The following is a 15,809-nucleotide window of genomic DNA, read 5'->3' as shown; positions in this document are numbered from 1 at the left end:
GGGCGAAACCCATCACAGGAGGCCCCGGGTGCGAGGAGCCGGAGCGGATATTGTTATGGCAGCGGCAGCCGAGGGTCTTGATCTAGGCTGGCTGGAGTGAAAAGAGGCAAATATTGCCTTTTGTGCCCTCCTGCCTCTCTCAGCACCGGCTGTCAGTCCCCGGGCTTGTTATCCGTATAAGGCATCAGTTTGTTTGGCTGAGCTCAGCAAGGTTTTCTTCTCCGAGCAGAACTATAATTGCTATAATTCTACTGTATCATTTGGATCATTGCAGTATTGTTGTTTTCTCTCTCTCGTTCTCTTCCCCTAACACTGCAATAACGCGCTCCAGTGTTAAATTAGCAGGTTGCAGGAGGAACGGAAAAAAAAAAAAAAAAAAAAAGGAGAGGGAGAGACCATAAATGAATGAAAGTTTGTTTAAAAAAATAAATAAAACAACAAAGTGACTTGGCAGAGGCGAAGTCGCATCGCAAAGCATCCTCGCCTGCGAGCGGGACTGCCATCCGCCCTCCCCGAGCTCCGGGCCGGCCGGGGCCGTTCTCCCCAGGCAGGGCCTGCGGGACGGGCATCACCAGCCTGGCCCGGGCACAGAGGGGCGAGGGAGCGGCGCAGGGAAGGAGTGAAAACCAGATGCAGAAGGCCGAAAAGCTGTGGCAGGGCTCCCTGCGCTCTGCGCGTCCCCGGCAGCCCCCAGCACCCGCCTGCCGCAGCTCCGGTTCGCACCACCGGCAGGTCCCGGCGCTGCCGGAGCCATCGCAGCTGACGTGCTAAGGGTGCCCGTGCCCTCCGGGTACTACCCCTGTCCCGGCAGGCTCGGGTCCCCGCCCTGCCCGTCCCCTCTCTCCCACGCGCGGTGCCGCGACTCGGCTCGGCAAGGCAGAGGGAAGGCAGAGCGGGCCGGCATCCCCTGCTGCCGGAGTGACGCTCCCGACCCGGCCGCGCCTGCGGCTCCGCGCCGCTTCTCCCGGGCAAGGCTCGGAGGGGAAGATCCGGCGGAGCCGCCCGGCACGATCAGGGCGAGAGCAAGAGGCAGTAGTTCCTCTGCATGCCGAGCTTCCCCAAGGGTACCTATGGGTCTTCCTTTTTCTTCCTTTTTTTTTTTTTTTTAATTGTTGTTTTGGTTTTGATGATGTTGTAATTTGTTTGGTTGGGTTTGGGTTTTTTGTGTGTGGTTTGGTTTTTTTTTAACTTACTGAGTTAATGAACTAATTACCACTCCTGCCGGGAATGGCAAAAGCTCCCAAGAGCTAAGCAGCGACGGCAAACGGCAGCTTTGTATCGCCCGCACAGGCACACCCTGTAAAGCCGGGCCGGGCTGTGGCAGCCCTGCCGGCCGCGCACGTCGAGGCGTCCCCCGCCTCGCTGCTGGCATGGCCTCACCCGCGAGGGCAGGGGGAAACGAGAAAGGAGGAATAACGGGCAGGAGCCCCACTCGCAGGGAGGCGACGGCTGTGTGAGTAATCGTTGTCCCCGAGCGGCACGTACGGACACACACCTATAGATCCTGGCAGAGTGTGTGTGTAAGTGTGCGTGTGCGCACACGGGCATCGGCACAGGCAGAGCGACGTTGTGTCCGCGCCCGCACGGACACACATCGGCACTTGCTTATCTTTCCTCTTAATTCCCTCTGGTTTAAGTAATCAGGAGATGCGAGATACGCACGGGAGTTGCTGCACGGACAGGGAAAATGGGGCTGTCTCACCTCCGATACCCGGAGCCGGGCACAACCTGAGAGAGCAGATGGGTTATTTGAGGTGGCTGAGAGCGGTTCCTCCGACGTGTCTGTGGTTGCGGGAGTCCGGTACGAGGAGCGCACCGGTTAACAGGAAACCCGCCGGCAGCTGTAACGTACCGGTTAAAACTGAGGCCAAACTGCCCGAAGATGGAGCAAGAACTTGCCCGGGACGCGTCCGCTGGACAGGGAAGGGAAATGAGGGGAATCAAAAAACCTCAGAGGCCTTTCACCCCGAAACGGCGTTGAAGGGGCCTGCGTGCGGGGAAAGGCGGCGGCGGTCGTGGCAGGGAGGCGGAGGCCGGCCAGCGCCGCACCGGGCTGTGCGCCCTCCCCTGACTGGGGGACGTTCCCTGCGGCTCCCCCGGCGGCCGCACCTCGCTACGCCAGGCCGGCTGCGCTGGTCCCACCGCGCCCTCGTCCCTGCAGGTGTTGTCCAGGTGTTTGTTACGTTAAAACCCCAATTGCTGACCCCGGTATTTTTAAACACCGGCTGCGAGCGCGGCGCAGCGCTGCGCCGAGAGGGGGTGCTGCTGGCGGGAGGGAATCCGGCACGGATACCCCAGCGGGGCCCAGTCCCGCCCCCGATAGGGCACCACCCTGAGTCACGGCCAGGCCGGGCGGGGACCGGGGCTGCCGTCGAGGGTGAGGAGAGAACGGTGCGAGGCGTGCCGCGGAGTCTCCGCCACCGCCCATCCGGCCGCCCCCGACGGCTTCCCGCTTGCCGCCTCCACGGAGCAGGACGCCAGCGGGGCGCGGGGGCGTGGCGTGGCGGGAGGGGCGTGGCGGGGCAGGGCGGGGCTCTGTGGGGCAGGGCGGGGCGCGGCGGGGCGTGGCGCGGGGGGAGGGCAGCGCGGTGGCTCGGGGCGGGCGCCGATCCGGGGCGGTCCGAGCCGGGGTTTGCCGGGCGCCGTCTGTCGGCGGCCGCCCGGCCTCCATCGAGAGCCAATCAGGGGGCGGCTGCCCGCACGTGGAGCCGAGGGGACTCAAGAGCGCCGCGGCCACCGCTCACTCCCCCCGTGACGGGCGTCCCGGCGGCACAGGGCAGCGCCGCGGGGGCGTCCGCGCCGCCGCAGCCCGCCCCGGCCACACGGCACGGCCCCGCCGCCGCCGCCATGAGCGGCCCCTACCCGGAGGAGAGCTGCGCCGAGCGCTCCGAGTGCAAAAGTAAATCGCCAACTTTGCTGTCCTCTTACTGCATCGACAGCATCTTGGGCCGGCGGAGCCCCTGCAAGGTGCGGCTACTCGGCGCCGCGCCCAGCCTGCCCGCCGTCGCCGCCCGCCCCGACACCGATAAGGCCGCGCAAGGTAAGCGCCACCGACCCGCCGCCACCGCCTCATCGCGCTCGCCCTTCTCCTTTTCCCTGGCGTCGGGCAGGGCAGGGCCGGCTGCGCCCCCTCCAGCCCCGGCGCAGCCCGCGGCTCGTCCCCGCTCCCCGTCCACCCGGCCAGACGCCGCGTCGGAGCCACAGCCGCCCTTATCCCGTTACTCTGCTCCATAGCGACTGCTGTGCTGCCAGGAAGCGCGGCCAGAGCGGTACCCGAAATTCAGCCCGTTTAATTCCGTGCCGATCGGGTACTGCCGCTTTAGGTTGTTGTTGCTTTCGATATATGTGTAATTTTTTAAGGCAAAATAAATCAGAGCAGGATGTGATCCGTGCACCCAGAAGCTCGCCCGTTCGCATTAAATCTGTAACGGATCTCGGCGAGCCAGTAGGGGTTCGTGCCTGGCAGTAGACAGGGCGGTAATAAAGGGGCGCTGGCAGCCGCCACCACCGGCTCGAAGTTGGGCGCAGCCCCTCCAGGGCCACGGGAAGCTCGCCTGGGCAACTCCCACGGACGGTATCCCTCACGGTTTCCCCGGCGTTCACAGCCGGGTGGGTTTCCTTCTTCCGAAATCAAAGGGAAACCTGGGGGGCGGGAGGAGGCGATAGAAGGGGGGTGCAACAAACAAACGAAAAAGCACACACACACACAAAAAAAGGATGTATGCCGGGAAGGGGCAGGGGGACGGCGCAGCCCTGCCATGCAGGATGGGGCCCCGCGGTGGCCGCTGCCGGGGAGGTGCCGGCGCAGGCCCGGGACTGACCGAGCTTCCCCCGGGGACTGTCCCGCCGCTGCAGCCGGGGGGAAATTATTCCCAGGCCGGTAGCAGCGGCGCGGGCAGGGGATAGTCTAACGCCACGGTGTTGTGGGGGCTTATATCGGTGCGGGTTATAAAACGGTGCTGGGCTGCGGAGTTGGGGTCTTGCACTGGGCTCTTCGCGCTGATCCCACTGACCATATCTCTCTTTCTCTCCCCGCCCGTTTTTTCTTCTCTCCGCACCCCTCTTCTCCCCACGCTTGCCTTCCCCGTCTGACTGCTGCGGCTGCCTAACCCACCTCTCCTGGCGCAGGGTCCCCCAAAGGGAGCCCCCCTTTCGAGCCGGCCGAGCTGCACCTTCCCCCAAAACTGCGCCGGCTCTACGGGCCGGGCGGGGGCCGGCTGCTGCCACCGGGGCCGGCGGGACCGCGGGGGGACCGTCCGGATGGGCGGCCGGAGGGGGGCGCCGGCCCCGTGCCCGCCGCCGCCCCGTGGGACACGCTGAAGATCAGCCAGGCACCCCAGGTCAGCATCAGCCGCAGCAAGAGCTACCGCGAAAACGCGCCCTTCGTGGCGCCGCCGCCCGCCCGGGACGAGCTGGGCAGCCCCGCCGCGCACGTCGAGGAGCGACCGGGCCCCGCCGCGCCGGCTGCCGAGGAGGAGGAAGAGGAGGAGGACGAAGAGATGCTGGAGGAGGAGGACGAGGAGGAAGAGGAGCTGGAGGACGACGAGGAGGAGGAGCTGCTGGGCGAGGACGGTGGTGGGCTGCTGAAAGAGGCCTGTCGGGGCGCCGCCGCGGCCCCCGGGGCGGAGGGCGGAGATCTGTCCCCCAAGGAGGAGCTGCTGCTGCACCCCGAGGACGGCGAGGGCAAGGACGGCGAGGAGAGTGTCTGCCTCTCGGCCGGCAGCGACTCTGAGGAGGGGCTGCTCAAGAGGAAGCAGCGCCGCTACCGCACCACCTTCACCAGCTACCAGCTGGAGGAGCTGGAGAGGGCCTTCCAGAAAACTCACTACCCCGACGTCTTCACCAGGTACCAGCGCCGGGGCCCCGGCCGAGCGCGGAGCGGACGAGCCCCGGGGGGGACGGGACGGGCCCGCGGTGTGCTGCACTCCCGCCTCCAAACCTCCCCCGGGATGAATCCTGCCGCGGACACCTCCGGTCTGGGAGGGGACGTGGAGCAGGTCTGGGCTCCGGGGGAACCCAGGGTCTGCAGGGTCCGCGCAGGCCCGCCTGGAGGCCGCCTCCGGGGGCTATTTTTACCCGCTGCCCTCCTCTCCACTCGAGGCGGCTGCCACCGGGATCAGTTACGCGTTCCCCGTGAGGCTGGACCCCGGCCCGGGGAAGCCCCGACAGGAGCATAGTTCAAAGCACCGCTGTCTAAAAATACTGGCCGGCACGTCGGGGCCCCTCGCTGCTAGAAGCCACCCTCGAGTGGCCCGGCAGGGCCCGGCCTGGCTCTGCTCACACTTTCGGGGGCATTTTCCCGTTGAAAACGGGAGTCCTGCGGCGGTGCGTCTGGCCGGTGGCTCCTTTGCGGGAAGCGCTGGCTGGGAGAGAGGCAGAGCCGCCTGACAGCTCCCCGCACTGCCTGAAAATACCGCACTCTCCTTCAGCCCAGAGGAGGATTGAACCCCCAAAGCCCTTATTTTCGATCAAGGACACCCTCCCAGTTTCTCATTTGTTTTGCCGGAGGAGTCCGTGAGGAGGTGTCCTCAGGGGCGTTTTGTTCCCCTGCCCTCGGTGCCGCACATGGCCCGGACATTGCCCGTGGGGTTAACCACGGGACGCCGCCTGGCCCCGGCTGCGGCCTCGGGAGCGGCTGCTCGGGGATGTGTATATGAATATATCACGCTTTTTTGGTTGATGTTTTTTACGGTTTTGGCTTTTCCTCCGGGGCTTCCCATGCCAGGCCGGTGCGGAGTTGTGGGGGCGGCCCGGCGGCGACGGGGCCCAGCTAACCTGGGAGGGCTCCTCTTTTGGGTACAGAGCTGATGAACGTTTTTGTAAGGTTTTAATGGTTTCCGATTTGCCGTAATTGCGGCAATGCAAACTGCACTTTGCGGTGGTTCGACTGCCACCCCCCTCCACCGCGGCTGCGGCGGGGAGCGGCTGAACTTTGGGAGCGGTGAGAACGGGGTTTCCAAAACTCGTGAGTCCCGCTGCCCAGCCCTGCTTCTCTCGGGCACCGGGATTTCGGGCCCGTTGGGCTTCAGGGGCGCAGAGCCACGGGCGGGGGGGCGGCTCGGGGTGCCCCGGGCTGACGGCGGCGTGTGTGTCTCCCCCAGGGAGGAGCTGGCCATGAGGCTCGATCTGACCGAAGCCCGAGTGCAGGTGAGTGGCGGCGGCGGGAGCGGGGCGTCCGTCGGCGGCGCCCAGTGGTGCTGGGGGGTGTCCCCGACCCTCCCCGGCAGCGTCCCCGGCCCCGGCAGGACCGAACCATCGGCTGGCGAAACCCCGTGTGATGAAAAGGCGGGGGCCCCCCGGGGCTTCGGTTGTTAGCGAGACCCGCTCGGCCGCAAGCCGGGTATTTGGCTGCCATCAAATCTCCAATCGGGCTTCATAAAAGCCCACTTAGTGCTAGAACAAACAGGGCCATTTGAAGGCGAAATGTTGTTTGATTTCCTCTCCGCCTGCACAAGGAGCTGGCTAATGCTATTTGATTTCCCATTTTTGATAGCAATAAGCCTGCATTGATCTAATAGTGAGTGAGTGCAATGCTATTAAAGGTGTTTGCCGCCCCATACCAGAGTGCATTTCCCAACCCGGGGCTCATAACCAAAGAGACGATAAACATTGGGATGCCCTGATTGCCAACAGAAAACAGATGTCTCTGGGTTTGAAGCTGAGCAAATCACTTTACAGTTAAAATCGGGCGCTGATAAAGCATAATAAATTCCATATGGCTCATTTAATACACAACAGCTTCTTGCATTAGAGGGGCTAATGATGAGATTTGTCCCCTCCTTTCTGTTGACACATTTCTCCATTGTCAAACAGAGATGTGACAGCAAATCAGTATTTTCAGCTCAGGGGAACAAGTCGTGGGAAAGTTAAATAACTTTTTAAAAAAGAAAGACACCCCCTTTCTCTCTCCTCTATTCACGGGAGAAGATGTAATTAAGGGAATATGAATTATGAGAGTCCCTTCGTTTACCTTTGGGTCTACTCAGACTTATTAATTCAATAAGGAGGAATTGCAGCGAGGACAGCTTGCTAATTGAGTTTTAGCTGGGAGAAACGCTCCCTTCGTGCCAGGCTGTTGGCTTCCCCGTGAATGCGATGCCTCTTCCTGCGTGGATACCCAGATGCGGAGATCAGGTCTCGCTCTACAACTGTACGGAGAAATCCGCAGCACTGCTGCCTTTCTTGCTTCCTAGAGAGAAGGGATCTCACGCTGAGCTCACAAAGCCGAGCCTAACAGGGAAATCTCAGCCGACACCAGCCCGAAAAAAAGACAAATGTGTGTCCCTCTCAAAGTCTCTCCCCTTAGGTGCGGGTGATGCCTCGCACTTGATCTCTAAGCTAATATTTTATTTTCGTTTGAAACACGTTAATTTTTTTATTTCTCTACCTCTCTCCTGTGTTAAATCTTTGTTAGTTCACGATTTTTTCTTTGGGGGAGGTGGAAAAGAGGCAAAGGACGGCACTGCCGCGGTGTCCTAACTAACTTTCATAAAATAGATCGTAACAGGGCAGCCTGGAAACGTAAATTAACTGCTTTGGTTGCCTCGCAAATTATTAATTCGTTTCAGACGTTCGTGAAATCACGATTTTTTTCCTCGCTCTAAATCTGAAGGGGGAAGGGGGAAAAAAAAAGTCTATGATCCTCAAACGATATAATTTGTAAATATTCCCTTCAGCGAAAAAAATCCGCGCAGCTCCCGGCATGGGTGTGCGTGCGGAACGAAAACCCGCTTAGTGGGAAATTGTTTTCCCGCGATTCCAGCGCAGCGAGAGCGCTGCCACGAAGCGCCCTCCGCGCCGGCAGCTGCCCGCAGCTCCGACCTGCCGGACAACCGGGATGGGGGCTAAACCGCTGGGACTCCCCGGCGCAGGGCCGGGGGGCCCCATGGAAAGCCGCCTGCGGGCTCCCGGGCTGGATCGGCACCGCCCGGAGCTGCAGCTCGACGCTGACACGCGTGGCCCCCGCGGATCGGCCCCTTTCGGGACGCTCCCTGCGCGGGGGCGGCGAAAGAGCGGGCACTGTCGGGCCGGAGCGTGGCTCCTGCGGAGCTCGCCCCGCCGAGGACGCGGGCAGGCATATTAAAACCGGTTTTTCTTTTGGCTTTCAGGTATGGTTCCAGAACCGTAGGGCTAAGTGGCGGAAGAGGGAAAAGGCTGGGGCTCAGACACACCCCCCAGGTTTGCCTTTCCCTGGTCCCCTGTCAGCAACTCACCCCCTCAGTCCATACCTTGATGCTAGTCCTTTCCCTCCTCATCACCCAGCTCTAGACTCCGCCTGGACCGCTGCTGCCGCCGCCGCCGCGGCCGCCGCCTTCCCCAGCCTGCCGCCGCCGCCCCCCGGCTCCGCGGCGCTGCCCCCCGGCGGGACCCCCCTCGGCCTCGGCACCTTCCTGGGCGCGGCCGTGTTCCGCCACCCCGCCTTCATCAGCCCCGCCTTCGGCAGGTACCGCCCGCCCACGCGCGACCCGGCACCACGGGGGACATTCGGGGAGGGGATGGGGGGCGGCAGCCGCCGGGGAAACGCCGCGGTCGCTCGCGGAGCCCCGCGCCCGTCCCGCCCGTGGCGTTGTCCCTGCCTGACACCGCCGGTCCCTCCTTGGCCCGGCCCCACGCGGGACACGTCTCGCGCGGGCCGCCCCGGCATTCGAACTTGGAGCGCTTGCGGCCGGCACTGATTGGGCGCCGCGCAGATCACGTGTTTTCACCCTGGCCTCTCATTGGGCTAGGGCAGTTCTCGCGCCCTCCCCCCCACCCCGTTCCATCGTTGAGGGTCCAGCGAGTCCCCTGTGGGGACGGCCGGCCCGCGGGACAACCGGCTACGGGCGCCGGTGGCGCTTGCCGGGAGCCCGGGCGTCCCCGCGGGGCTGCGAAGCCCCACGCAGGGAGCAAAGACGGAGCAGGGTCCCCGCGGGGCAAGTGTGCGGAAATCAATGCCCCCATGCAGAATAAAAAACCACGCGTGGGTTGCCCTACGTGCACACATGGCCTCTGCTTTGCTCATGGGAGGGCACTGCCGCTGTTTGGCCGCCTGAGCAGCTCCGAAAGGCTCATGTCGGGCCGAGCTTCCGCGAGCGTCCGAGGCCAAAGTAGGGGAACCCCCGGGCGGCGGTGGCTGCCTCCGGAGCCGCCCCGTCGGGGCGCGGAGCGGGGCGCAGTGCCCGGCCCCCCGGGAGCGGTTCCGTTGATGGACGGGAGGAGCGCAGCCTTCCTAGGACAGGGGGTTTCCCTTATTTTTTAGTACCGACTAAAGAGAATCCCCCTCCCCTCCAGAGTCTTTCTCCTCGCACCCCCTTCCCCGCCGGCTGTTTTACCCCGGCATCAGCCGCCCCGAGAGCGGCAGGTAGGGGAGTATCGGTTTCGGCGATTTTATTTGTCGCTAATTTTTTTTTTTTTTTTCCCCCACAACCTTTTGCCCTTTGACGTTGTGGGGTTTTTTGGTGTGGATTTTTTTATCTTTTTTTTTTTTTTAATTTTTCCTCTCTAGTGTCTTTGTCCCCCCGCGTCCCCGCCTGGCGGGAAAGATGCGCGGGGCGTTGCGGCGGGAAGGCAGTGAGCCCCGGCCCGACTGTGACAGCGGTCTCTGCTTCCCTTGCAGGCTCTTTTCCACCATGGCCCCCCTGGGCAGCGCCTCCAGCGCCGCGGCCCTGCTGCGGCAGCCGGCGCCGGCCGCCGAGGGAGCGGTGGGTTCGGCGGGGCTGGGGGACCCGGCCAGCGCCGCTGCCGACCGGCGGGCTTCCAGCATCGCCGCACTGCGGCTGAAGGCCAAGGAACATGCCGCCCAGCTCACCCAGCTCAACATCCTCCCCGGGAACGGCACGGGGAAAGAGGTGTGCTAAGAGACAGTGGCCGTCCTGGGGGTTCGGGTTGGCTTCTTTTTTTTTAGGGGGGGAGAGAAAAAAAACAGAGAGAGGAAAGGGAAGAGCTAATACGCGAATAAATAAAGGTCACCTCAGCACGAATCTAGACCAAACGGGGGGGTAAAAAATAATAAAATACATAAAAAAAAAAAAAAAAACCAACAGAGGACCAGCAGCTAAGACTGGGGTAGGTTCTCGAGTTAGGAACTTGGAGACAGCAAGCGCCTGTCGCATCAGCCCTCACACGAGTGAACTGATACTTGCAAGCTCCTGAATAAGTAACTCCTTGGCTGGTACATTTGTTAAATGTACGACATGTTCGTTTCCTCTCTCAGCATTAAGGGGAAAAGAAAAAAACAACAAAAAAAAAGCCCTAATAAAAGTTATTATATATTAGCGTTATGTACACTAAATATTTTTCCTTCTGTTTATCTGGCAAGAAAAAAAATAAAAATAAAAAAAAAAAGAAAAAGAAACAAATAGAAAAAAAGAAAATAAAATAAAAGGGAGGAAAGCTACCCACATCCTCTTAAAATAACATCATAGGATGTTAAGTTGGTCTGTTAAGAGCACTGGAGAACCATTTTACATGTTGATGCAGCGAGCTGCATATACGCTAACCAAGGATGCTGCCAGTGCAGACTGAAAGTAAATTTGATGCTGTAAGATAACCAGTGCACTTAAGGGAAAGGGTATATCTTTTTCTTCTTATATTCTTTATCACTACACCAACCAAGGTTTTTATATCAAACCAAAGGGAAATACACTGCTAGAATATGGACTGTTTAAGTCACTAAACTGTGATTATTGATTTCTGTACATACCATTGTTATAAAAAAGAACAGAGCTTTGTATATTTGAAATGTTATAAAACAATTGCACTCAGTGTAGTGTTGTAAAAGTTTGTCATTCTGTAGATTCTTACTGTGTTGTAGATATAATAGGGTTCCTAGACAAATATTTATGTACAAACCCTTTATTTAACTTATTAACTGTAGAGGTTTCTGAAACCCTCAAGAGGCGATGGTACAGTACTTTTTCGTGTAATGTCGTTATTGTTAACACTTTTCCTTGCTATCCGATGGAGAAGTGCCGCGTTCAGAAAATAAACACAAATATATGTTTAACAAAAAAACCAAACCAAAACAAAATGAACAAAAGAAAGAACAAGCCCGGTCCTTGCGGGGGCCGCCGCCTGTGCGGGCGCCCGGGGCTGAGCCCCGATGGGGTGGCCGGGGGCTGCGCACCAGCACCCCCGCCCGGAAACCTCACGGGGCGTGAAGGGCCGTGGGTCGCTTGGCCGGGGGCGACTACCAGAGCCTGGGGGAGACGAGGTGCCGGCGGCCCCGTTTGCAGGGGGATTTGCAGATGGCGGGGGCACCCACGGCTGCGCCAGCCGCGCTCTGCCGTGGGCACCGTGTCGTGCCCTCTGCCGCCCCGGGCGCTTACGAGGCGGGTGCTGGGGTTGTCTTTCGGTGCCAGGGACCCCACACCGCGGGAAGCCACCCCACGCACCGCTGGTATCTTCGGCTGGGGACGGGGGAGCCTATGGCTCCCCTGCTGCCGAAACCCAGCGGCAGAGGCAAAAACAGAGATTTGGGGGAACGTTTGGCTTCACCCCCGCATTCCTACTAGTGGGGCAGGAAAGTTTCTCCGCGCCTGTTCTTGTCTCTGCCCTCACATTGCCCCGGGATGAACTTCTTATTTTTCTTTTTATTTCCTCTCCCCTCCTTTTTTTTTTTTTCTCCTTTGGCGCAGCTCTCTCGTCTGCCCCTTCCACGGAGCAGGACCAGAAACGCGTGAACTCCCTGCCTGCAGGGACGGCAAGGGCTGCCGGCAACCCCCGCGCCCCCCTGCCCCGCGGAGGGCAGCGGCAAACCCCCATGGGGCCCGGTTCCCCCCCGGCCATGACCCGAGAGCAGCGGGTGTGGGGCCGGGCCGGGCCGCCCGAGAGCCCTTGTGGGTTTCATGGGTTGTTGGGGGATTTCTCGGCGTGATTTGGTCTAATCGCTGCAGCCCGGGGGCCGGACACCGGGGCAGAGCCCGGCCACCCCCGGCCACCTACGCGCACCGAGTGGGCCCCGCCCGGCCAGACTCGCGGGGCTGCTTCTCGGGGCCGCTCCGGCCCCGGGACCCGCCGTCCAGGAAGCGCCGCCGGAGCTGCCGGCGCCCGTGGGAGCCCCCGCGACCCTTCCCCGCAGCTCCCCGATTCCACTCACGGCGTTTCACATACCACCCCCACTTCCCGCCCGCCCCCAACCATATTTTTGAGTGCTAAAACCCACCATAGGCGCGAAAAAAATTTATGGGAAAAATAAGGCTTGTTCCCTGGACATTATTAGCAGTGCAGCCTGAAATATACATTTTTGCCTTAAAGAAAAGGGAATCATTATCAAGCCATTACGCATTAAGAAATGTCATTCAGTCATTTTTATTCATTCCGCTGAAATCTTCGTAAAAGCCCGAATCATACTTCTGCAAGCAGCAATTTTGTTAATCCAGGGGGTTATTACTCTGGTCGCTTATTAGGATCTATACTGCTGCCAAGCAATCCTATAACCTTCTCAAAAGAAGTTTACCTCCGTGTTATAAAACCAGTAGTGGTATTTATACTGTGCAATAATTAGTGTATTACTTGAATCCACTAACAGGTTCATTTTATCTCCGCACAAAACCCCTAGTCTGCTTATAGAAAGCTTGTGCCTCCTTTGGTGCTGCTAAAGTGGTGAAAGCGTGAATGAAGGCTGGTAGCACTTTCTCCTTTCGCCGTGCCTTAATTCCCATCTCTTTTTGCTCTCATCCAATTAGTGCAGTGTATTAAGCGGTTTATCATCTCATAGTCAGCTATTGAGAGAAACAAGGCGAACACTTTGCAATAGAGCCTGCTCTCCTTTGACACCCTCAGGTACTTACATATTCCACTGTGCTATGAATAATAGAGGAAGAATAGAGCGCTAATTCCCTCATCAAAGAATGCCTTGTCTGCTGCTTTGCTCAACAACACCATTCTGATCAAAAGAAAAGCAATAAAGCTTAGCATAACAAAACGAAACCTACTTATTAGCTTAGTGGTTAAATTAATGCAGAGCCGCTGCTATTCAAAACCAAGGTTTGAAAACAGCCTCCAACAACCTGATAATGCTGCCTTCGGGATGAAGGAATTTTAATCTGAAATTTGAAGCTGGCACAGATGAGTTAATCTATTAAACTGCTATAAGGAGGGTGCGGGAGAACTATTCAATTAAGGCACATTTAAGGTGCTCTGCAGAAGCCGGGGAAGGACGCTGAAGGGAAGATGTGCTCCAGTTCAGCAGGAGAAAAGTGCCTTTGAGGGCCAAAAGAGGGGGTTTGGCACAGCAACAAACGTGTTTGCGGACGGCAATTGTTTTTCATATCACATATGTCATCGGCGAAACCTGGCTACCGTCTCCATATATCAACACTCCTCTTCCCCAACTGCAAATAAATACAAATAAACACAAACCTTAATTTTAACAGCGTTGGGGATTGGGGAGGGAGGGTGTGTGTGTGCGTATGGGGGGACGGGAATGAGGGACAAGAGGCGGGAAAGGAAAGGCGATTCGAGCCAGATCAGCCTCAAAACGCAATCCTCCGAACTTCAATCTTTCCCCAATTATTTACAGCGCTGCATTTACCAGCTCCATTTAATATTAAACGCTATAAAGATGATTTGGCGTTTCCCAGCCTTTCTCCGGGGCCAAGAGGAGGCACGGTGCCCAGAGCTGATTAGAGAGAGAGGGGAGGAAACAAAAAAAAAATCCAGTTTACTCCTTGCCAAGACTTTCAGCTCGGATCTGCCCAGCTCTGCTGAGAGGAATCAAAAATTGCCTTAACTCGGGGTAAAAGCCCTCGATTCCGAGACTCTGCCCCCCGAACTGCGGCTGTTCGGGGTGCCGGGAGCCCCGGGGGGCGTTCGGGCCCCTGGGCGGGTCGCGGCGCTTCCCCGGGCCCTGGCGGGGCCACCCTGTGCTGCTGCGCCCTGCGTTCCACATTCCACAACACTCTCGTTTAATCTAAACATCCCTAAACTTGCAAATTAACAGGCTCTTCAGCTGTAATTATACAGATGCATACAAGTGCCACGGGGTCAGGTTATGCCGTATCTACCCATTTTATTCGTGTACCTCACGCTTGGAGGAGAAGGTCACACTTTTCGCTTTCCTAAAGGCATTCTACCCGGTTAATATCAGTAATATCTTCATAATCCTAATTGGGTTGGACACGAAAAAAATGTGAAAAAAAAAACCTGAGAGAAATTACAGGAAGCCAGGATCTTTCAAAGAGCTGCAACATCTATGTGTCATTTAGGCAGCAACACCTTCTCTCCAAGACAAGCCTCCAAATAAAGTCTCCGCTACAAAAACCCAACCAAACGCGTTGGGAACGAGTGACGGCTCCTGCCAGGGGTAGGACAACACCAACACAAAGCCAGGGATTGAGCAGGAGCAATTTCTCACATACTGCAACTCTGAACATGAGTAAAAACGAAAGGATTTAGCCCCAAAAGTTGCCCAGAAGATGACTGTATTTATGTGTATTTAAATAGATGTTACCCATCCTGACACACAGCATCTTCCCATGTCACTTACGGACAGAAGAATGTCACAAAATACTCTAACACAGATACATATATATCCTTTTGATGACCAACACCTTCGTGCTGATGCTCTTTGTCTTCTTTGTCACTGGCCGTGCGTTCAAAAAATGGACACACAAGCTCTTCTGTAAACCCAGGAAAAGTCTGGAGCAATACGAGCTCGCATGGAGTACTTTCAATAGTCAGATGATCAAATCAAGTACTCTTTTACTAGAAAACTTTATTTTTTTCCTTCAAGTGTTAAGAAAACTTTACATTTTACACTTCTAAAGATTTAACAGAACATTTTTATAACCTTACATTAATATATCACGTGGCAAATTTAACGGCGAACATGAGTACCAGAATATTCTGTGTACAAAAGCATGTACCCAGATTTATGCTCTTTTCCTGTCCTATCTACTTGACATTTTATTAAAAGTAAACGAAATACAATTTGTTTATAAAACCTTTAAAACCTCAAATACAGGAATTATTACAGAACAGCAACGATTCTCCTCCTTCCCATCCCCCGTTATTGGTTACAATGCCATCCAAAGCATCTTTTTCTCCATTGATTACTTACTTTCAAATACCTTGCACAGAAATAAATGAAATGAAATTTCCTGCATCTGTACAAAATGTGTTTTGTACATGTGCATGTCCCTATATCCACAGAGAAATCTCCAACATGGCAAAATACTATGCTTAAATACACACTGAAAGACTCTTAATGAAAAGATAGTCCCTATTTTTAGTAGCTCCAGGTCTGAGTCATTATTTATCTTTAATAAATTTGAAAGTAAACCACCTCTACCTCTGTTCAGAAGGTATTAGGACATTTAAAGGCATTTAGGTTTAGTATTGTTTTTAATTGGTATGTTTATGATCAGGAAGAAGATAAACTGTGAAAAGGCAAAACATTAGTGCTCCTACTGAGACCTCTACTAACCTCTCTTCCTGAGAGCACCTCTACTAAATACCCTGGAGCAAAGTCTAGGATCACTTACATTCCAGCTACTCTCACTGGGAATTATCCAATTAAAGCAGCAATTCCCCCACCCCCTTTTCCCTCATAGGTCTAAATACACAACAAAATATATTGCAAAAATCAACTACTCCGTATTTTAATAACCCTGGCTTCTCAATGAAGAAAAGAATGGAAGATAAAAACACCTAGAATATTTCACATCCACATGAATCATACATCCCATTTTCATATTCCATTTTTCCTCCTCTGAAGAGACAAGTTTATTAAAACACCATTGTGCATACTGAAATAAGAGTATTGCTTACAGTTGGTCATTACAGTTGAACAAGGAACTACCCTCTCGTCTCCCACCATCTTTAATCCA

General features: G+C 56.7%; 1 protein-coding gene across 1 annotated transcript; it reads left to right on the top strand.

Moving 5' to 3' along the window:
* Positions 1-2,847: 2,847 nt before the first annotated feature.
* On the top strand, positions 2,848-10,668 carry ARX (aristaless related homeobox; the record flags this gene model as incomplete). The annotated part of the gene is made up of 5 exons (XM_080363756.1): positions 2,848-3,040; positions 4,129-4,846; positions 6,102-6,147; positions 8,109-8,443; positions 9,596-10,668. 5 exons carry the CDS (start codon positions 2,848-2,850, stop codon positions 9,834-9,836), a joined length of 1,533 nt encoding a protein of 510 aa, XP_080219882.1. The 3' UTR covers positions 9,837-10,668.
* Between the last annotated feature and the right edge of the window lie 5,141 nt (positions 10,669-15,809).

Source organism: Nesoenas mayeri (assembly GCF_963082525.1).
Source record: "Nesoenas mayeri genome assembly, chromosome: 1".
NCBI lineage: Eukaryota > Metazoa > Chordata > Aves > Columbiformes > Columbidae > Nesoenas > Nesoenas mayeri.
This window is presented reverse-complemented; position numbering and strand designations above follow the sequence as displayed.